The 20,899-nt window shown below is 45.4% G+C and overlaps 2 protein-coding genes across 4 annotated transcripts; both read left to right on the top strand.

The window, feature by feature from the left end:
* The first annotated feature begins 210 nt into the window (after positions 1 to 210).
* On the top strand, positions 211 to 9,873 carry adprhl1 (ADP-ribosylhydrolase like 1). 2 transcript variants are annotated; one of them, XM_056412074.1, is made up of 8 exons: positions 211 to 1,543; positions 2,610 to 2,774; positions 2,878 to 3,003; positions 3,181 to 3,321; positions 3,870 to 3,997; positions 4,089 to 4,254; positions 4,571 to 4,736; positions 5,962 to 9,873. In XM_056412074.1, exons 1-8 carry the CDS (start codon positions 1,330 to 1,332, stop codon positions 7,139 to 7,141), a joined length of 2,286 nt encoding a protein of 761 aa, XP_056268049.1. In that variant the 5' UTR covers positions 211 to 1,329; the 3' UTR covers positions 7,142 to 9,873. The 2 variants fall into 2 exon arrangements, with proteins under 2 accessions (XP_056268049.1, XP_056268050.1); XM_056412075.1 differs by having other exon boundaries at positions 245 to 1,543; positions 4,122 to 4,254.
* Positions 9,874 to 13,254: 3,381 nt separating this feature from the next.
* Positions 13,255 to 20,866, top strand: grtp1a (growth hormone regulated TBC protein 1a). Of its 2 annotated transcripts, none has more exons than XM_056412533.1 (8): positions 13,255 to 15,277; positions 16,550 to 16,701; positions 16,799 to 16,957; positions 17,877 to 18,001; positions 18,614 to 18,710; positions 18,841 to 19,013; positions 19,916 to 20,101; positions 20,200 to 20,866. In XM_056412533.1, exons 1-8 carry the CDS (start codon positions 15,204 to 15,206, stop codon positions 20,290 to 20,292), a joined length of 1,059 nt encoding a protein of 352 aa, XP_056268508.1. In that variant the 5' UTR covers positions 13,255 to 15,203; the 3' UTR covers positions 20,293 to 20,866. The 2 variants fall into 2 exon arrangements, with proteins under 2 accessions (XP_056268508.1, XP_056268509.1); XM_056412534.1 differs by lacking the exon at positions 13,255 to 15,277 and adding an exon at positions 15,305 to 15,421.
* Positions 20,867 to 20,899: the final 33 nt, after the last annotated feature.

The following is a 20,899-nucleotide window of genomic DNA, read 5'->3' as shown; positions in this document are numbered from 1 at the left end:
TGACAGCAAATGTGTGTTTAGTTGTCCGATACACGCTGGGCAGCAGCATTGTGTTGAAAATCTGAAAATCAGTGTCACGATATTAATATTTTTCTGATCTCAAGATGAACATGAATGCAAATTTGTAGCTAAAAAAAATACAACTTGATCAGTGTGACTAATTCTTATTTCATCAAAGAAAACGCTTCACACAGACAGGAATGTTATTTTGTTAGTTTTTATTTAGAAAATGTGTATTCGTTACATTATAGTGAAATATATCCAGAAGTTATGATCCCACTAAAGGGTCAATACAATGATCACATGTATGATACCATGCAGAAGTTATTTATGTCCATTAGAGGGCAAGAAGAAAGTAATGGCACTAAGGGTGTGTGCGTGTGCGTGTGCTTACAAAAGTCAGCTTGCAAACAGTTGTCCCTTATCAGGTTGCATTCCTGCTGCATATCATCATTGGCTCCCCTGGGAATGCTTTGTCTACTGTTACTCTGACTAGGTTCACGGTGACGTTCACCAACAGATAAATAATTTAAAATAAAAACTGATTGTTTCAAAAGGGTCACAATCGGGACATTGGGTCGAGATGAAGAAACTGAGAAGGAGGGGAACTCTTTGGCTGCAGTGCACATAGCTGGAGAGGAGATTATCTGATGTCATGGCAGGAGGTGACAAATAATGTCATTTAAAATAGTGATGTAAAGAGTTGAGCTGCACTAAAGGAGGAGGAGGAGGCAGGCGTGTGGAGTAGGGATGATGCTCCATACTGACCCTTCTCCCAGAGGGCCGGTTGGGATGTCAACAAGGTCCAGGACCAGCTGACGGGCTCCAGTCCAGCAGCTTATTAGCATCTGTTTCTGTTACCCCTCCACAGCCCGCCATCCAGCTTTTAGGCTTTGGGGCCATGGGGATTGCCTTTTTAGGAGACACCTGCCCACAGCTGAACTCCTCGCTGCCCAACACAAAGAGGCTGTGTCTGATAACGCGATGCTTCCGTGTGTGTGCGTGCACACGCCGCTGTTGGTGAGGGTGCGTGATTGTGTGTGGGACAACTTATGACAAGCTATAGACTTGGGCTCTGAGGGTGGGCAGGTGGTCGAGCTTCATATGTAGACAGAGGTCCGGGGCACATCCACGTCAAAAGGCTGCTGAGGCTGTGTGAAGTTCTGCAGGATGTTTTGGGACAAGTTAATTTGTTCCGTTTGCATTGTTCTGTGACGTTTAGTCTGCTGAGGTTCAGGAAGAACAAGTACGGCTGGAAGGAGGCATCTAAATTCCAGGAGGAGATCTTTTTTTCAGCCGGGTGAGCCAACGTGAGCAGAGCCCAGTATCATGGAGAAATTCAAAGCAGCCATGGTTCTGGGAGCCGTTGGTGACGCCTTGGGCTACCGTAAGGGCCGCTGGGAAGGCTGCATCTCAGGCAAGAGGATCCAGGAGGAGCTGGCCTCTCTGGGGGGACTTGGGGCCCAGAAGCTGGATCCTGACAACTGGCCCCTGAGTGACGCAACGCTGATGCACATCACCACAGCAGAAGCACTGGTAACGGGTACGTTTAGGACTGATGATTGTCAAAGAGAAAGATTAGAGAGCAGACATCATAGCAAGAATACACACTCATTTGCTTCTTTGATCCGTCTAACTTCACACAAAATCAATCAATCATCTTTATCAGTTCGATAAAATATAGAGATCAAACCTCTTTACATTTTTTTGAGGGACAAATAAAGCTTCTATACAGCCAAAGTGAGCTGCTAATCACTAACTGGCTGACTTGTCTTTAAATGACAATCCGCTGACATATAATACATTATTTCCACATGGTTCATCAAAGATAAAATGCCAATAAAAGTCTAACAACAGATTATTTAAATGCCACCTGAAGCCCGCCAGGAGTTGCCAGGACAAAAAAGTCCAAAATAGACTCCTTTGGAGAACCTGATCCTCAGCTCTCCTTTCCTAAACAATGGCAGAATCCTTCATAATCTACCGGTGTCATGTTTGGCTGCAGATGCGGTTCAAAGCCAATGACAGCGGCACTGTGAAATGGTGGTGACATAGTGAGATTAGGAAGCCCTATTTAGACACAGTCCATCATGCCGGCACACATACAACTCATGGAATGGATGTGTTGAATGTGGTCGTTTGCTTTGCCTATCTGCTTACCAGCTAAATAAAATGTTTACAGCAGATATACAGTTACACGTTCTTATTTGAAGCTGAGAGCAAAGAAATTCAATTATTTATTTTCCTCAACTCCCTCTTTGAAGACATTGATTGAAGAATTTGACATCTATACTCCCTCAGCCGCTGTGTATCTGAACCACAGTCCCGAATGTGTAAATCCCCGCCTTTGTCTTTGTCCACATAGGATCTCTCTCACACGCACACACACACATACGCAAAAATGAAACGGTACACACTTGCAAGATGGCTGTGGGGTTCGCTCGCGGATCCCAGTTGACCTCTTGGGGTGTGGAAGTAATTCCGCTCGCCCCGATGGCATGCTGGTTCTAATCTGTGGCGTGGCAGGCTAAGGCTAAATTTAGCCCAGCGCAGCACCACTCAGCTCCCTTGCATGCCAATTGTGTGTGTGTGTGTGTGTGTGTGTCCAGATTACTGGTGTCTGGAGGATCTGTATCGAGAGCTGGTGCGTCTCTATGTTGAAGCCACGGTGTCTCTCCAGGGCAGAGCCCCTGATCCTGCCACAGTGGAGGGCTGCATTCACCTCAAACCTCACAACTTCCTGCTCGCCTGGCATACACCCTTCAATGAAAAAGGTCATCGGAGATTTTATGTATATATTTTTTTTAACTATACTTAAACACTATTTTAGTAGATCAAAATGTGTGTCTGGATGTGTGCACACGTGTCTGTGTCCAGGGTCTGGCTTCGGGGCAGCTGCCAAGGCCATGTGTGTGGGAATGAGATACTGGCAATCTGAGAGAATAGACAACCTGGTGGAGGTCAGCATTGAGATCGGCAGAATGACCCACAACCATCCCACAGGTGAGAATATTGGCAGTCTCAAATTTACCCGCACAAATTTGACCAAACTGCAGACTGATAATGTTCTGCTGATAAATTGTTTACCTGCAATATCAAGTATTTACTTCTTGCCTATCTGGTGAGCTCGACATGTCAGTAGACGCTATAGGTGCAGTGACTTGTGGTGTCACTCTTCAGGATTCCTCGGGTCCTTGACGACGGCCCTGTTTGCCTCCTATGCGATCCAGGGGAAAGCTCCCGTGACTTGGGGCCGCGAGCTCATGAAGGTCATTCCTCGGGCGGAGGAGTACTGCAGGAAGACCATTCGACACATGTCAGGTGAGGCTGCGTTTCTGTCTCCGTTGGTGGCGGGGCACATCGTTTTACAGTTTGATCCGGGTCAACTGCAGCTTCTTTGTGGAAATACACAACATAAGTTTATGTTCTGGGTTTGCTATGTACATCTGAGAGTATGACCATCAGATGCACTGCAAAAACCCGATGCTGCAAAATAATAACAACAAATATTACATAACACAATACACAAGACACAATAACTTAACAAGTAACATTTCAGTGATATTGAAAGACTTGGTTTAAGAAAATAATGTACATCTTGAATATGTTGTTACACATGAAACACCTGGCCTAATACTAGTGAAATATTGCTCAAAATTAGATAATTCCTGACCTCGAAAGGCCCAAATATAACATCTTATTAAAAAAAATCTTGCCAATAGAATGTTTACATATTGCATCCACAGATAGTTTACAAAAAAATATAATCCAAAACACATATTTATTCTTTTCTTTTTTAAAACTTATTCCTGAAGTGGCCTTTTTAAAAATGTGAAACCAGTAATATGTGTCTGTGCACTTATATGCAGAGTATCAGGAAAACTGGTTTTACTTTGATGCCAAGTGGCAGTTTTACCTGGAAGAGAGAGAGATAGAGAAGGAAGAACAGAACAAACCTTCCTTCCCTGATTCCTATGATGCTGAGGAGACAGACAAAGTAAATCCTGCCTACTTCTCACACGCACAAAAATAAATACATACATTAAGAAAAGCTTACATTCAGGTTAACACATCCCTAACCGGAGCAGTGTGCTGCCTTCACTCTGACCTCGTTCATACAGATGTATAAGCGCTGGAGCTCAGAGGGCCGTGCGGGACGCAGAGGTCATGATGCCCCCATGATAGCCTACGATGCTCTTCTGGCGGCCGGCAGTGACTGGGCAGAACTGTGTAAACGAGCCATGTTCCATGGAGGTGAGAACCTGCACAACATTTTATAAAACAAAAAGGATAAAAGCAGAAAGTCTCTACATCTTCCGCCGGAAACTAAAAACATATTTTCCGACAATATATGGATTAAAAAATAGATTAGCACCACAGTGGCACTTAAATGGTTCTTACTTATGGTACTTTTGTAGTTTGACTTTCTTAAAGAAATGTTACTTTCTGGATTCCTGTTGTTCTGAGTTTGTACTCTTGGTTGAATGTAGGCCTAAATCGCTTTGGATAAAAGCTTCTGCTAAATGACATGTAATGTAAAAAAACAACCACAAACTATGACTTTTTTTAGGTAAGAGTGAAGCCACCGGCCTGATCGCAGGGTGCCTCTTTGGCCTCATGCACGGCCTGAGTCAGGTTCCCCCAGGACTGTACCAGGATTTGGACAAAAGAGAGCGCCTGGAGGAGCTGGGAGAAAAGCTTTACAAAGCATCATCTGCAGAGAAGTGCCAAGACAAGTAAACCTGCTCTTCACAGGCCTGAACCCTGCTGGCTATCAGAGGAACTGCACATGGCTGTCAAACTGCTTCCCTTTGTCCCAAGCACCCCTCCCGTCTCTCGGCAGTATCTCAATAGTCTTAGGTGACATCTGTCCTCTCCTTGCCTCTCTTGCCCTCAACTCAGAAGTGTGTGTGTGTGTGTGGGGGGGGGGGGGGGGGTAAAATGCTTCTGCTGTTATAACCTTTATTTTAACTGAGAGCAGTACATCTAGTTCCTTTTCTTCTCTGACCTTTTCCTTTTCTAAAGCTAACCTATTAACAAGAAGCACACGGTCCTGTTGTGTCATGGAGAATCTAATTCCTCAAAACATTGTGCAAACTTGATGAAGCCTAACTGATATTAAAATATGTCTCTAGCCGCTGTAAGTTTTAATAGTTTTAATCTACATATGCCTTGGCTTTTCAAAGCGTGTAACATGTGGTGGGATTGAAAAAAAATGTAAATGTGTATGCGTAAAGTTATCGAGCTGTAGAGTAGATCATTGTGTCTTTACTGTGATCCATTATTATTTGCACTGTGATGCTCTGATCAGGCATTACTGTACTATATTGTGAAAACACAATGACATTGTGAATATTAATGATATGAACATTAAAATGGACTCATAAATATATATCATGCATGAAGTGCCTGTCTCTCTTTATCTTGAATACAACATTTATTTTGATGGACAGCTTGTCTCCTACGTGATTTCCTCTTCTTGCTGCACAACCCTCCTCTGCAATCCCCCTGAACTAATCCCCTGTAACAAGTTCACACTGCTGGAGCACTTCACTTCAAGTCCAAACACTTTATTTTCCTTATTTCACTGCAGGAGTCGGATGATTTCTGGCACATCCAGTTGAGTAGAATTACTGTTTATTGGGTAAAATATCTCTACGGTTGAAGATAATACTTAAACGATAAACAGCAATCCTTTTGGAGATTACTGCAACTAGGTCTTTATGTTCATATATTTATAAACTGTTCAGATGACGTGGTGCCATTACTCCATTCAGTACAGTAAACTCTATTTCGGCTACTCTACCTAAATACACAAAACAGTACAAGAAAGTGAAACGGCTAAGCAAGGATTTGGGTATCATCCTTCAACTCTGCTGTCGGAAACCGTAACTAATCAGGTATTTGTTCACCTAGAGATGCTACAAGGATTAAGTTATACATGTCCTCTATTCTCCATAGACCAGATTCTCGGAAAACCAGTATCTGCCCTGATGCCAGTATGTTGAGGAAGTTGGTCAGAGACCGCAACTGCCGTCCTGTGCTCCGAGGGATTCTGGAGAGTCTCCTGCATTACCTAACGCAGGACCTGCCCAGGTGGACCACCAGCAACCGAGACCCGGAGGGGCCAGGGTCGGATATTGTCGTTGAAAGAAATACATATTGGCCTGATCAGAGAGTTGAGCATCTTCAGGCAAGTTGCACTGTTGTTCATCTCCCTGAAGAGCGTAAACCGACCATGGGAAAGATTGCTGAGGTAGCTCATATTATCCCTGAAAAAGATCCACAAAAAGACAGATATGGAGGAGAGCAGAAAGCAGGAGGATTAATACAACGCCGTCTCACCACATTCCAGCTACTCCAATCCAAATTCATACGGTCCACACCCAAACCTCCCATCACCCACCAAAGGGAGGTAGGACCTCTGGCCTCCAGCAGAGGAGTGGCAGGAACAGTCAACCACTGCCAAGACAGTGAGCACGAGATCCACAAGAAGGAGCGGACGAGACGAGATCATGGACTGAAGATGGGGGGCAGAGTGAAAGATATCGTAGCCAAGTTTGCCGTGGCTGAGCAAAAAGAAAAGGGAGAGAACACGGCGAAGAGACAGCCAATCAAACCAATGACCGCCGGAAGAGGGATCCTCCTGTCCTCCCTGATGGAGAGGTTTGAGTCCATGGCCACTGTTCAAACGAGGCGGGACTTTAAATGTTCACCTGAAAAGCCGTCTGCAAGAGTCAGGGTGACAAGTAGTGTAAGACAGAGGGTGCCTTGTCACGAGAGTAAGCTCCGACAAACACCGGATCATACTGTTGACAAAAGAAATCAACGCAAGCAAATGAAATGTAAATCTGTGGGACGGCCGTTGAAAGAAAATCAAACCACAAATGTGCAGGAACCAAAACGACAGGCGGAAGAGGCCGTCTTAACAAGTGTCAACTCAAACCTGGAAGTAAAACATCATTTGAAAACAGAGTTATTGGGACAAACGGGGAGGGAGCACTCGGATCAAAAGTCTGAAGCTCACTGCTCACTAAACCATATAAAAGTTCAGGCTTATGATCACGATGCTGGGGGTCAGAGGTCAGAGAATATGATGAAATTCAGACCAGAGAAGAAACTACTTTCACCAACAAGTTAAAATATGCCCATCTAGAGCTGCTGTGTTTAACATGCGTCCCTGAGCAGTCGCTGCCAGAGCCTCTCAGGCTTTTTCCACAGGTGGAAGCCGAAGTGAAGCGTCCTGTGGCGACCATCGTGACCTGCTGTCCTGTGTGGTCCACGTGTGTAGACTCCTCTCCTCAACAATATTCTGTAGAATCATCAGAAAGCTCACATTTGGAAAAGATGCCTAATTTAAGGACAGAAGTTCCTCATAGAGCCTCAGTAAACATGAGCACAGGGGAACCTTCCACTGCAGCTACTGAAGGGAGAGGCCCTTCAGGGCCCAACGTTGAGGGGCTTTCTACACATAAAGGCCACGGCCACATGGAGAACGCAGCCGTGGAAGACCCACCCGAAGCTGTGAGCATTCAGAGAAGGTTGCCCAAGTACGTCATCCCATGTGTTTGTAGACATAAGCAAGATGTTGATGAGTCCTCCCATCAATCTAAAACTCCTTTGGTCTCAATGTCTCCACCACACTCTGATACTTCCACGATTGCTTTCAACACTGGATTGGCACCGAGGGGAAGGGATAGCTGTCATCCTAATAACGTGAAGGCACAAACCCATATAACAACAAAACAGAAACGAGCAGAGGGTGAACCGCATGAACAAGACAGGGGGGTCGGGGAGGGAGCAGAAGATAAGTAAATACATTTGACATAAAAGACACAAGTCTTTCTGAGGACGCAGCCCGGGAGGCTGCGTTTGAAGACAGAGAGACATCTTCTGGGACATCGTCAAAGACACAACCCGAGAGAGACAATCTAAAACAGAGACCCAAATACAAAACAATCAACTACGGGGATCCTTCAGTCAAACAAACATATAAACCCAAAGTCATTCGATTTACTGACACCTTTACTTTCTAGGTTCTTGATTGAAGTCTTCCGACACACCGGGACCTTTATGAATGCACCGGGACCTTTATGACTGCACCGGGACCTTTATGAATGCACCGGGACCTTTATGAATGCACCGGGACCTTTATGACTGCACCGGGACCTTTATGAATGCACCGATACCTTTATGAATGCACCGGGACCATTATGAATGCACCGGTGCGTTTCAAGCAAATCTCCCCATTTGTTTTCCTTCTGCGTGATCAATATCAGCAGCATCACTGCAGGTCATCAATGCAACGCTTTAACCCTTGTGTTGCCTTAGGGTCATTTTGACCCGAATCAATATTACACCCTCCCCCCGCCTATGGGTCATTTTCACCCGATTCAATGTTTCACCCTCCTGTTACCTTTATATTTACTAACATATTTTACCCTTTGGGTTCAATTTGACGCCAGCAATTAAAACCTCCAGAAAATTCTTAGAATTAATATTGTTTTCCAAGTTTAAGTGTGAGGCACTTTATGTTTGTTTGTTGACTACCGAAAGAACACCGACATTAAACATTGAATGGGGTCAAATTAATCCAAAGGCGGGGGGAGGTTGTAATATTGATTCGGGTCAAAATGACCCTAAGGCAACACAAGGGTTAATAAACCCATTAAAATGTGATTTCAGTTTGGAACTCAATCATTTTCTGTTGATTTGCTACTATAATAGTTACAGCTCTGATGATATTAGGTTTGAATCATTCACAATAATATCTCAAATGCATTGAGTGAAATCGAATCGAACGTCCCACGGGTCGTCATGGTGATGAGGGACTCCTTTGGCCGCGCTGTAAGAACTGCTCCATTCCAACTTCTTTCTGCACCTCATCGCTGACAGTGAACTAGTGCTGATTAGTGTTGTTAGTGTTGTTATTAAACCTTGGTATAATAATCTGAGTTGAACTCCAGACATTTGGAAGTGAGCGCAGCTCTCTAGTGGGGCAATATGGTACTACAAGCTCCTTAAGATATGATAGAGCATCATCAATCAAGGCTTTGTAGGTGAGGAGAAGATTTTTAAATGTGATTCTTGATTTTACGGGGAGCCAGTGCAGAGCAGCTAGTGCAGGAGTGATGTGATCTCTTTTCTTAGTTTTAGTGCGTCCACGAGCTGCAGCATTCTGGATCAACTGGAGGGACCTAAGATACTTATTAGAGCAGCCTGATAATAAGGAGTTGCAGTAATCTAGTCTAGAAATAACGAACACGTAAACCAGTTTTTGAAATGTTATGTAGATGAAAAAAAGCAGTCCTTGAGATTTGCTTCACAAGTTTAAGGACAATTCCAGATCAAAGATAACAGAGATTATTTACAGTGGTGTTGGATGCCAGGGCAATGCCGTCTAGAGAAACCACATCACCAGATAATTGATCTCTGAGGTGTTCAGGGCCGCGTAAAGTAACTTCAGTTTTGTCCGATTTTAACATCAAGAAGTTGCAGGTCATCCGTGTTTTTATGTATTGTTGTCCTCCCATTACAATTGTATAGCCATATACAGATTCAGAAAATCGTTTTGCTTTAATGTGTAACTTTATTTGTTCATATTATTTATATTAACCATCACATTAATTACATATAGCAAGTTTCAACAGCACTTTTCATTGAAAGTAGAATACAATTCGATCTAACTTGAGCATCACGTGACAAAGTACAAAATAAACTCTGACATAGTGGCAGTCCTGTGGCAGCGTGTCACTTCTCTGACTGTCCAACTCAACTCAAATGAGTTTGTCTTTAACCCGTCAATTATGTTTTCTTCCTCAATAGTTGTATCAAAATGTTTCAGAAGTCAAAAATCTAAAATGTCACAATCTTCACGTCTTGTTGTGTTGGAGCTATAGTCCAAACCGTGAAGGTATTTACCATGACACAAGACTAGAGAAAAGCATCCTCACATTGGAAAAGCTGGAACTATGGTGATTCATTCATTAATGACTCAAATGATTAATCATCCATCAAAAATGTTGCTGACTAATTTCCTGTAGGTCGACTTGATGATTAAACAACTATAATGAAAAGAAAAGATCACTTTAGTCCAGAGACTCGATGAATGTTTTGTATTGTTTTACAACAATCAGTGTAATTATCTTTTCTGCATTCATTTGGAGGATGAACAAGTAGAGCACACTGCATGAATGAAAACTGGTTATAGGCGTTTGACTGTAAACGTCTCTGAAGGTGTTATTATTCAATACAAATATGTTAATCCATTCGACTATTATCCGGTGGGAGGGGCAAGTCCAGATGCCTATCACTCCACAGCGTTCAAAAGCCAAATCATGTAATTGTTGGGGTTACGTTGCTTACGTTTAACTGCATTCTGTATTATTTCCAACGACATCAGATGCTAAACTCTCTTTTCTTTCTCTAGAACTAAAAATAAGCTACACAGTATTATTATTTCTCTCAAAACACAGTCTTTTAATGCTGCTTAATTCATCCATCATTGTGACAGTGGAAGATGGTAATGGTCGTAGTATTTGCAACCATACATTGAGCTCAAATGTATTAGTACACTCTTTTGTATACAAACTGGCTGCGGTGTGTATTGATTACTCAATGAGGGATTGGAATATGTGATCCATTTCATGATCTTCAATCAAATCAAAAGAGGACACAGGAACGATTGCTCAGAACAGATGAGTGAATGGCTGCACACATGTGGTGTCAAATATACCAGTAGGATTACATTACATCTTAAGGTGTATCCTGATCGGCAGCACCGGTGATGAAGAGTATGGTGCTGTGATTGAGTGTGTGAGGGCAGAAAGGCTTAAATCAAAGTACAAGTTTGATTTCGATAGGGATGACTTTTTAACAAACAGTGAACAACATGTAATACATTGATATACACACCCACACACACTGAATTATCTTTGTGTTTATGGAAATTAACAACAAAAGTGCAAGTGTTTATTACTTGACCTCTTTTGACTACAACTAACCACATAAGGAGGGAATCAGAGAGAACCATGGTTACAATCATGCCAGCCATAGATCAGATTCCCTCGAGCTGGCCTGGGGTGACTCCCCAAACCTGTGACAGGTGAGGGAAAGGACAGAGCAGACTAGGCTGCAACCTGTAGTGGAGAAGTTGTTTCAGGACCAGACCGGAGGCCTGGGTACATCACCAGGTTGTCTGACTCGGTCTGCAGGGATGAGGACAGGACTGCCATCCACAGGGACCAGGAGCTTCAGAACTTCCTAAACCCAGCTCTGGTGAGGACAGCTGTGTTCCAAGCTCAGCAGGGTGAGTTATTCAGGAAGCTAAGACTGCAGAAGCCGAGGTCAGGAGCTCCAGGTAGCAAGGCCAGACAGCAGGAGTGGTGAGAGGACCAGAGCACACAGGTGAGAGCCCAGGCAAAGCAAGGTGGTGAAAACTGACCTGCTAACCTCTCAGAAGAAAAAACTGCACTCAGGCTCACAGAGCTCCTCAAACAATGTGCTTCTGGGCTGAATTGATCACCAAACAATGTGCTTCTGGCAGACGAGCTATGAACAATGTGCAGAGGGCAGAGCTTAAAAATAGAGTCTGTGTGCCACCAACAAGCCACAGACCAACCTGAGACCATCCCCCCCAGCCCACCAACAGCACCTCCCATCAGGGGCTCACACCCCCAGCCATCCCCCATCACATCAGCAGCCCTCCTCCATCCTGGCAGATCAACTCGCACACTAAAACAAAGCAGAAACCCCAAAGAGAGGGTCTGGACTGCGCTCCTCACCTGGGAAGCGGTGTCGGACCCAGCTGTCTCCATCTTCAACACCTCCCCTCAACACCTCCTCAACGCCTCTGCTGCCCAGCCTGCTTCCAGGCCACGTCCCAGCCTGCTTCCAGGCCCCCCAGATCAGGACACAGGAAGGCCCAGTATTCAGCCGATCATTCCCTGTGGTCCTAGGTCGCTTGGTCGCTGGGTCCTGTCACCTCTTCACTTGAGTCCTCAACCACACCCCACCACCATCTGGGCCCACAAGAGCCCCACAGTACAGAGCCACAGAGCCCTACACACATCATCATATGTGCAGTCAACATGGCCTCATCAGGATCCTAACCCACGCTGGACTCCAGCTCTGCCTTCAGCTCTGCCATAATCTTCAATTCCATCCCTGCAGCCCTGCTGCAGCTCAAGCCCTGCCCGCTGCCGTGCCACACCAGACTCCCAGGACAGACTCGAGACCGACAGGACGACATCGAAGTGACGCTGCACCAGGCAGGCTCCAGCACAGGTCCCCCCAACACAGGCTGTTCCCTCCCCTGTGCCCCTCCTCCTCTCCTCTCCCTGTACACCACCAGCCTGTCCTCCAGTCACCAGTCCTCAAGCTCCACAAGTTCGCACATGACACCACTCATTTGACACCCACTCTGGAGGGCCCTCTGGGACCACGGGAGGAGACTGACCACCTAGACCCAGCTGGACACCTGGCTCCTGAGATGCAGTGAAGACAGTGGAGATGGATTTCAGGAAGACAGAGCCCACCCCGCCTGGTTCTCTGTGTGACTCTGCCCCCCATGTGGGCGCCCATCTCGCGCTGTGGCTCCATCATCTCCCCTCACCTGGAGCTGGGAGCTTCTCCATCTCCAAGAAGGCTCCCAGAAGGCCAGTCATCCTGAGCTCCTGCAGCTCCAGAGGAAATTCATGAGACCTTGGAGGAAGATGCAGTTGTCTGCCATTCACATCATCGCTCTCATCCATCACTGCTCCTCCATCTGCTGCTGGCACCCCCTGCAGCCACAAAGAAAGACAGCAGCAGGCTGCAGATCATCGCCCCGGAGAGGGGGTTCGCGCTGCCTCATCCTTGGTCCCAGGTCCCTTCCTCTCCAGGTCACTGAAGGGCCAGAAGCCAAGATCCACCCTGACCACCCCCCCCTCACCCTGTTCCTCCTGTCCCTCCCCTGAGGGAGGCCCAGTCCATCATGCACACCACCCCGCCACACCAATAGTTTTTCCCGGGGCGGTCGGCTCATCTGACCCCCCGACTGACTGACTGTCACCCCAGGAGGACCACCACCTCTTTCCACTTCCTCTCTCCTCCTTCTTCCGCCCCTCCTCTTCCTCCTCCTCCCTTTCCTCCCCCTCTCTCTCCTCCTTGATTTGTTGTCATGTTGTCATAAATGTTGCACCTCCACCAAAAAATTCTTTCTTTGTTTGTGAAAAAAACATTTCTTTCCAATAAACCTGTTTCTGATTTATTTTACCATGTGTCTTTTCCTTTGCTAACATACTACAGGTATATGTTGTTTAGGAGGATTTCTTTGAACACTTGTTGTCCTGCCTGGAAGTGGATAACAGTCACAGTTCTCTGCTCCATATTATCTCATTAGCACATGTAACACATTGATATCTGGTGACTTGATGTAAAGGTTGTATCATTTTGATACTTCTCATTCTTTAACATGTTTTTCAATCAAATAGGTTTTCCTACCATACCATTTCAATTCAATTTGTTTTGTATAGCCACAAATCCCAAATGTGCCTCAGAGGACTTTACAATCTGTACACATCCTCTGTCCAAAGACCCTCACATCGGTACCCCCTCCCCCACCCCCAAAAGGAAGAAACCCTAGGGAGAGCAACAGAGGATGGATCCCTCTCCCATAGTGCAATATATGTCATGTGTACAGACATCTATAGATATTTATTTAATAATAATATGAACTCATCGAAAGAAGGAATATGTTTATTTCAGGTTTCCACATGGATGTAAAGCTATGCTTTTGGGAAAGGGAGAGATAAACTGAAGAGTGCCATGAACCCTGGGCCTTCATTTATTTATTAATAAATTAATCTATCTATCTAAACTCAATGTAAGATGTAAATGTCGAATGATTGTAAGGACTGTTGGAGCTCTGAATCACCCATGCAGCAGACATGTTGACAGGAGCAACACTGCCCAGCACCGGCAGGTTAACAAGTGGCTGTATTTACCTGTGCTACGTGGCTTCCCTGGAGACTAGGGTTTGCTGCCTTCACGTGTTATCCGACATACGAACACTGTTTAGAGCAAATTGGGTGATCATAGCCCGGGGGGGACACAGCACAGGACGTTATTAAATTGGGGAGTTGTCAACCTGTGTGAAGTGTTTGGCCATGTCTGTGTCAACAGATGATGTTAACTTGGTATGCACAATGGCGAATACATGTTTGTGCAAAGTATTCTGAAATGCCAATTTTTTCAAATAATTTGTGTCTAACGAGGATATGTGGTTTACGAGTGCAAGTCAAAGGTTGCTTTGAGTTAATATATAAGACATATAGGAAGTTATACATATGTGTGTTACATAACATTATAAACCATAACATCAGAAAGGGGCGTTATCTTGTCAAAGAAAAGTGGTCCCCAGTTTCCAGTAGGTCGACATACTGAAGGAAGAAAAACGGCAAACAACATAAGCAACACCAACAACACAACTGAATTACTTAAACCCTCTCAGTTCTACCATTTTTTCTCAACCAAAGCGCCTTGCATGCGCCATAAGTCCCACTTCGCCTTTCCCAGCTCTGAACTGGGATGTTCCGGGAATCACTTGAAAGCAGCATTAGGTCTGATCGACGTGTGTCCTGGGAGAAAACGTCACGAGTCCGAAATCCTCCGCGGAGTCACCGACGTCGGTTGGTCGGGACAAGAAAAGAAAGTGGAAGGAACTTGTGTTTTGGGGCCAAACTGGGCCGCGTCCATGTAGTTCGGGGAGCGCGGACGTGTCGCTGCAGGCCGGTCGGGTCCACCCCGAGGAGCGAGCAGCAGGTGCATGCGGATGGCGACACAACTCGGGTCAAACTCCGCTCCCTCCGCTCGGCGTGAACGTCGGCGTGTCCGCACGTGTGCGAAGAAGCGAGCGAACACAAGAAGGCCACTTTAGGGGGGAAGAGCGTAACGCGCCTCCCTGCTGGCCCCTCTCGAGGGTAACGAGAGAAGAAAAGAAGAGAAGAGGCAGCGTCGTGTCCCGGCTCTCTGTGAACATGGAGGAAAGTTAACGCGGACCGTGAACGTTGACGCAAACTTCCCTCGAGTCGGACTTCGAGGTTTGAGAACGGTTCTATGCTTTTGAATTGCGAAAAGAGAAACAAACAACCCCGTGGAATAATTAGCTACTTGGTGAGACTCTAGCACAGATTTCCAGGGCAAGCCGGTTCAGAAGAGGAGCCATGGAGAAGGACAACAGGAAGACGGACCGCCGGACCCTCTCCCCGGACGGCCGGGCTCAGGACCGGGTGGACAGGTAGCTGCTGCTGCTGCTTTCATTCTATTTTATAGATAACTTTTTTTTGCTCATTAGAAATTGGAATTTTTTTCGATTTGGTCAAATAAAACACTGCGTTTTGCAAGATGTACAAATATAACTACACCCCGTTTTGTTTATTTGGTGAGTACAAGCGACACAACCAACAGCCTAATAGTTACATCCTACCTTCAAGAAGATTATAGCGCAGTCAACTTTTGTTGAAAGTGTGTTACGTTCAACGTCATGGTCCTTATAGCTGCTGTTTGCTTTTCTAATCGTCTATAAACCCCATTGTATACCAATGAGGGTAGACTAAATACTAGCACAACAGTCTCAAAGTGTCCACTATAGTTTATATAGTCAATCAACATCTCCCTAAAACAACTACTGAATGTTATATTTTTAGATTGTGTATAACATCCATTATATAGCTGTTTTACTAGACTGCCTTTATTGAGTATTAAACTGACATCTGAGAGTGTTTATTGGACTTTTGTCCACTCAGTCTCATGTAGGTGAAACAAAGGCTGAAGCATTGTTGGCTCTTCTTTGGGGGGTGTTTCTGTTTGTTATCCACACTCATCTCTGCAGTATATGTTTAATGTATTTTCTAATTATTTTTTTTAAGAAAAGGAGAGCTGTTGCCCAGTTCAAAGAAACAGGGACTGATAACCCCAAACAACACCTGCAGTCTGGTGCCACATTCACACCCTCCACTCTGATACATCTGTTTGGGCGTATGTTTGTTTTGACAACAGTTTTCCTCAGATGAGGAACATAACATTTGCATATTGATACCACTTTTCTTTCTTTTTCCACCCAGTATTATCGGAGACATACTAGTTAGAGCCGGCACTGTGTGGAGTATGCACAATAGACCATCTATAGTTAAAGTGTGCTTGAACAGCGGATGCCTTCCGCATTGCTGGGCTGGTGGTGCATTTCATCTCCAGGGATGACGCTGCTCTTGTGACGGGGTTAAGCTGCAGGAAGATTAGCGTGTTACCTAAGGAATTAGCTTGAGCCACCTACACCCACAACTTCATTCATCTACAGGCAGATTGTAGATGTAGCTAATGCAGTTACACGTGCTGTTTACGATTACATCACACCTGTGGTCCAATCTAGTTATGAGGTGCTCAGTATGACATGGCTCTAGCAAGCAGATGATTCTGGACTCATTGACAATGAGTGTCGGCTCGTTAATTCCTCCTTTTCGATGTATTTGATGAGGCCGTTAACAGTTTCTTCCTCTGCTATTTGGCTCAGCGTGGACCCGTATGGCTTCCAGCGCTCCAAGCACTTTGATTACGAGTCACATGAGGAGCTCATGTCCGAGTATCTAGTTGTGCTCACCCGACGAGCCATCAAGTGGTCCAAGCTGCTGAAGGGCAAAAGCAAAGTGCAGAGGAATGTAAAACGTGAGTGTGAGAACCGAACACACGCCACTATCCAAGCAGAGCAGGGCGCAGCGTCTTCAGAGCGGCCCTGAAGTAAAATGTTCCGCCTCTCCTTCAGTAAAGCGCTATGTCCGTAAGGGGATTCCCAATGAGCACCGGGCTCTGGTCTGGATGGCAACCAGCGGGGCTCAAGACCAGCTCGAGAAGAAACCGGGATACTACCAGGCCCTGCTCGCATTCCAGCACGACCCCAAACTGGTGGACACCATCTGCACAGGTGAGGCCCTGAAGAGTTGTTTATTTGGCTGTTTGTCCGCTCAGACCTCCTTAAAACCCCGGGCACACAACACCACGCCAAACTCAAAGACTCGCACAGCATCGGCTCACTTCTTCCATCATAGAAGCGTGATCTCAAACTGTTTCTAATCCAGAGATCACCACAAACATACAAAACTAATCGGCCAATTATTATCACTCCAATGTCAATTTGAGTAAAAGTCCCACGGTTGCCTGGGAAGGTTTTAGTGTTTGCACTTTTCATGTGGTCCAAACATTTCGTTTGAATACCCAGTCAGAGCATTCTCTCTCTCTGACTGGCTCTGAGGCCGATGCAGTCAGTCTGCTGATTCGGCTCAACGGCGGCTGATTTGTGCTGACTCCAGCCAACGGCGCCATTCACACCTGGCACACTGATTACCAACCGTTTTGGTCACCAAGGACTCTAGAAAGTTATCACGACCACCATCATGTAATCCTCCGCCTCTGAGATAACAGATGAAACGACTCTTTACCCCTGTGGGTACCCAGGTCACGTTCCAAAGTAAGACCGGAGATGAGCATGTATTTGACTCGGCATGTTTCTCGGTGACGCTGCATTGCATTAACGCAACAGTTGGTTCTGTCCATAGTCCATTTAGTATTTAATAACGCATCTACTTGAGCTGTCTGTGTGTGCATGTGGGGAGAATAGTCAAATATCCAGCAATATAGTACAACATACATTAAGAAGTTGTCCTAGCGTTACCTGCAAAAAACAATATGAATAAAGGTTATTTAGACATTCAGACATTTGCATTCAGACGTCGTTTGAATCCAAGTCTGATGGAGACTGTCTCGCTTCTTCTTTTCAACAAACTTGCTGTCACAAACCCATAAACACACGGCACTAAATGCACGTTTTGGTCTTTTCCTTTCAGACTTGAACAGAACATTTCCAGACAACGTTCAGTTCCGCAAGACATCCAACCCGTGTATGCAGAAAGCCCTGTACAATGTGCTGCTGGCTTCTGGCCACCACAACCCAGCTGTGGGCTACTGCCAGGTGATATGACTGCCTAGATCCAGCCCGAAATACATTTTCCATTAAGCCATTGTTGCATCTTTCTGCGCATGTGACAAAGATTTCAAGTGCTGTGGGACTTACATTTTCAATAAAGAATTAGGTTAGTGTGGATTATTGGAAGAGAAAAAAACGGACTTGATTATGTACTTTCATATTTATTTGCCAAAGTAAAAAAGACAGAATATATATTTGAGTGGGTGAACTCATTATCATTCTGAAGAGTCTTTTATATTAGTGAGTGAACAAGTGTTCAACGCGTCTCTGAAGGCAGGCTGTGTGTTTCAGTATGGCCTACGGTAATCATTAACATTTGAAGGGCACATTTCCTTCACCGGAGCACACAGTCTGGTTTGCAATTCAAATCGGCAGCAGGGCCGATGGTTCCGTCTCTTGTACAACTAGAACTCATCAACACGGCGTGTTTCCGTGTGCGTGTTTCGTCTGTGTGTTCATGTGCAGTGCACACACACACACACACACACACACACACACACGCACTCACTGCTGTCAGAGAGCTCCACCGTGTCCAACAGAACCTGCTCCGACCGGATTGCAGGACACAAGTGTGACCCGAGTGTCTTTTGTCTTCAGGGGATGAACTTCATAGCCGGCTATCTGCTTATTGTCACCAAGGACGAAGAGAAGTCCTTCTGGCTGATGGACGCACTCCTCCGTAGAATCTTACCAGGTGAGTGTGTGGCGAGGTGTCGCGGTCGTCCCTTAACGCTGAGCTGATAATAATACAGCTGGAGGTCTATATCTGCGGCACGTTTTCATTTGTGTAGCAACCTCATGTGCAACCTGTGTGTGTGTCTCAGACTACTACACTCCATCCATGATGGGGCTGAAGATGGACCAGGAGGTGTTGGGGGAGCTGGTGAAAGTCAAGCTCCCCGGAGTCTGGCAGACCATGATGGATCACGATGTCATGTGGACCTTGGTGGTCTCCCGGTGGTTCATCTGTCTCTTCATAGACGTCTTGCCAGTCGAGGCGAGTGCATCCGTTTGTATTTGATGCTGCGTTACCGTGAGTCAAAATGTAGGAGAGCGTGATAACGGAGTGTGGCAATTCCAAAACAAAATCTGGTTATTGGCATTCAAGACGTCACACAATGCATATACTTTGACATTTTGTTGTTAAAATGTGCTTCTGATTACTAAAAAGATCAAAGCTTCGTTAAAGCACACTTAAAAAAAATACTGTTCAGTAAATCCATGTGCTTTATTCAAGCGCTGCTCTAAATAAGCTTTTTGTTCCTGTCCAACGTGGAATGGCGAACCGAGCGGTAAAGTAAACACTCCTTGTTGTTGCTCGCTCCTTCTGTTGGCTTCGGGATGGGCGGGACTGTTTTGTCTATTCACCAAATACACATGGGGCTTCACTCTTAGGGCGTAACACGCAGATGATCCCACGATTCCCAGGAGGAGTTATTACCACAGCAACAAAGTCACGATTCTTCATCTGTGTGTTTCTACTTGCGCCAGCTTGTGGTGCTTGGATGGTCATGTGACTCTTCAATCAACTGTTTGATTGATGTTTTGGAGAGTTTGACATGTATGAGGGCAAATCACTCTCAATACTCTCCAGCACAAGTGAGATCGATAACTCCAGACTCAGACGCTAGGTGGCAGTACAAATGGTGTTCAACATGAGTCCACGACATCTCGGAGGTAATTATTGTGCTTTTATGATGTGAAAGCGATCGCAAAAGTAATTTCTGTGCGCGGCGGTTTGAGTTGCAACCGCGGAGGGATCTCGTTTGTGTTTGCCGACATTGACCTCAAACTAATGTCTAACTTTCCTCTTTTCTAAAGTGTTCAACTTTGTATCGTATCATCCCGTTGCATGTGCTCACTGGTGGGATTTACTTCTCCGCTCCCGTTTCTCTGCAGACAGTTCTGCGGATTTGGGATTGCTTGTTCTACGAGGGCTCTAAAATCCTGTTCCGTGTCGCGCTGTCACTGATCCAACACGACCAGGCTCTGATTCAACAGGCCCGGTCGCTGCCGGACGTCTGCCAAAACTTCAAGCAGCTCACACATGGACCATTTGTTGAAGAATGCCACACCTTCATGCAGGTAACAGAAAAGGGACGGACCAATCGGGATAAAACAGATGTCCCTATATAATTAACACTCTTTAATCCCTTAATCCTGGTGTTTCTCGCCCTTCCTAGAAAATCTTCATTGAACCAGGAAGTCTCTCCATGGCAACCTTGACGAAGCTGCGGGCGACGTGTCGAGCTCGCTTAGTTGCAGAGGAGTCCTGAACCACTCGACTACCTGCTGCTCCAACTCGCTACACATTCCAGTGGGACGGGCGCCCGGCGGCTCGCCTGCAGCGTCTTCTCGTTTTCACCCACTAAATGTCACAGGAACTACAACGTGCTGTTGACTTTATGTTTGCAGACAATCATATACAGCTCAAGTGTAAATATATATGCTGGAATTAGATTATTCTTAGCAATGTGCTGTATGAGTGGGCTATTCAATTAACACTTGATATATTTTGCACTTTACTCAGACACTGTAGAGAAAAAGGTTTGGCAGCAGACGGTCGGGTCCGATAAATATTGTGCCGCCCACTGAGCACAGCCAAGAGGCCTAATGTATTTCAGTGATAGGGAAATGAAGGCGGACAATACTGCATGCGGTGACGTCTTGCTGTGGTAATAATCAAATGTGAATTGTAATGATTCCATGACAAAATATATTTTTTTCAAACATTTCTAAATCTGATTCATGTACACTAGTTGTTACGATTGAGTAAATGCTTTAGTTCCACTACTCAATCATTAAATCAAGTGCACGATGATGAATTGAATAAAGTATAAATGAAAGGGCTGCTCTCTTGTTCTCAGTGTGTCCCGTTTGGTC

Source organism: Pseudoliparis swirei, chromosome 4 (assembly GCF_029220125.1).
Source record: "Pseudoliparis swirei isolate HS2019 ecotype Mariana Trench chromosome 4, NWPU_hadal_v1, whole genome shotgun sequence".
Lineage (NCBI taxonomy): Eukaryota > Metazoa > Chordata > Actinopteri > Perciformes > Liparidae > Pseudoliparis > Pseudoliparis swirei.
Note: the sequence above shows the minus strand (reverse complement) of the source record. Positions and strands in the feature narration are given on the sequence as shown.

Bases quoted from the DNA above. Each gene is read 5' to 3' on its own strand.
- grtp1a (XM_056412533.1), top strand. From the start codon at position 15,204: ATGGAGAAGGACAACAGGAAGACGGACCGCCGGACCCTCTCCCCGGAC. The intron at 16,702-16,798 runs GTGAGTGTGAGA...CCTCTCCTTCAG, and splicing joins AGTGCAGAGGAATGTAAAAC to TAAAGCGCTATGTCCGTAAG. The intron at 19,014-19,915 runs GCGAGTGCATCC...GTTTCTCTGCAG, and splicing joins TAGACGTCTTGCCAGTCGAG to ACAGTTCTGCGGATTTGGGA.
- adprhl1 (XM_056412074.1), top strand. From the start codon at position 1,330: ATGGAGAAATTCAAAGCAGCCATGGTTCTGGGAGCCGTTGGTGACGCC. The intron at 3,004-3,180 runs GTGAGAATATTG...GTCACTCTTCAG, and splicing joins GACCCACAACCATCCCACAG to GATTCCTCGGGTCCTTGACG. The intron at 3,998-4,088 runs GTAAATCCTGCC...TAACCGGAGCAG, and splicing joins ATGCTGAGGAGACAGACAAA to TGTGCTGCCTTCACTCTGAC.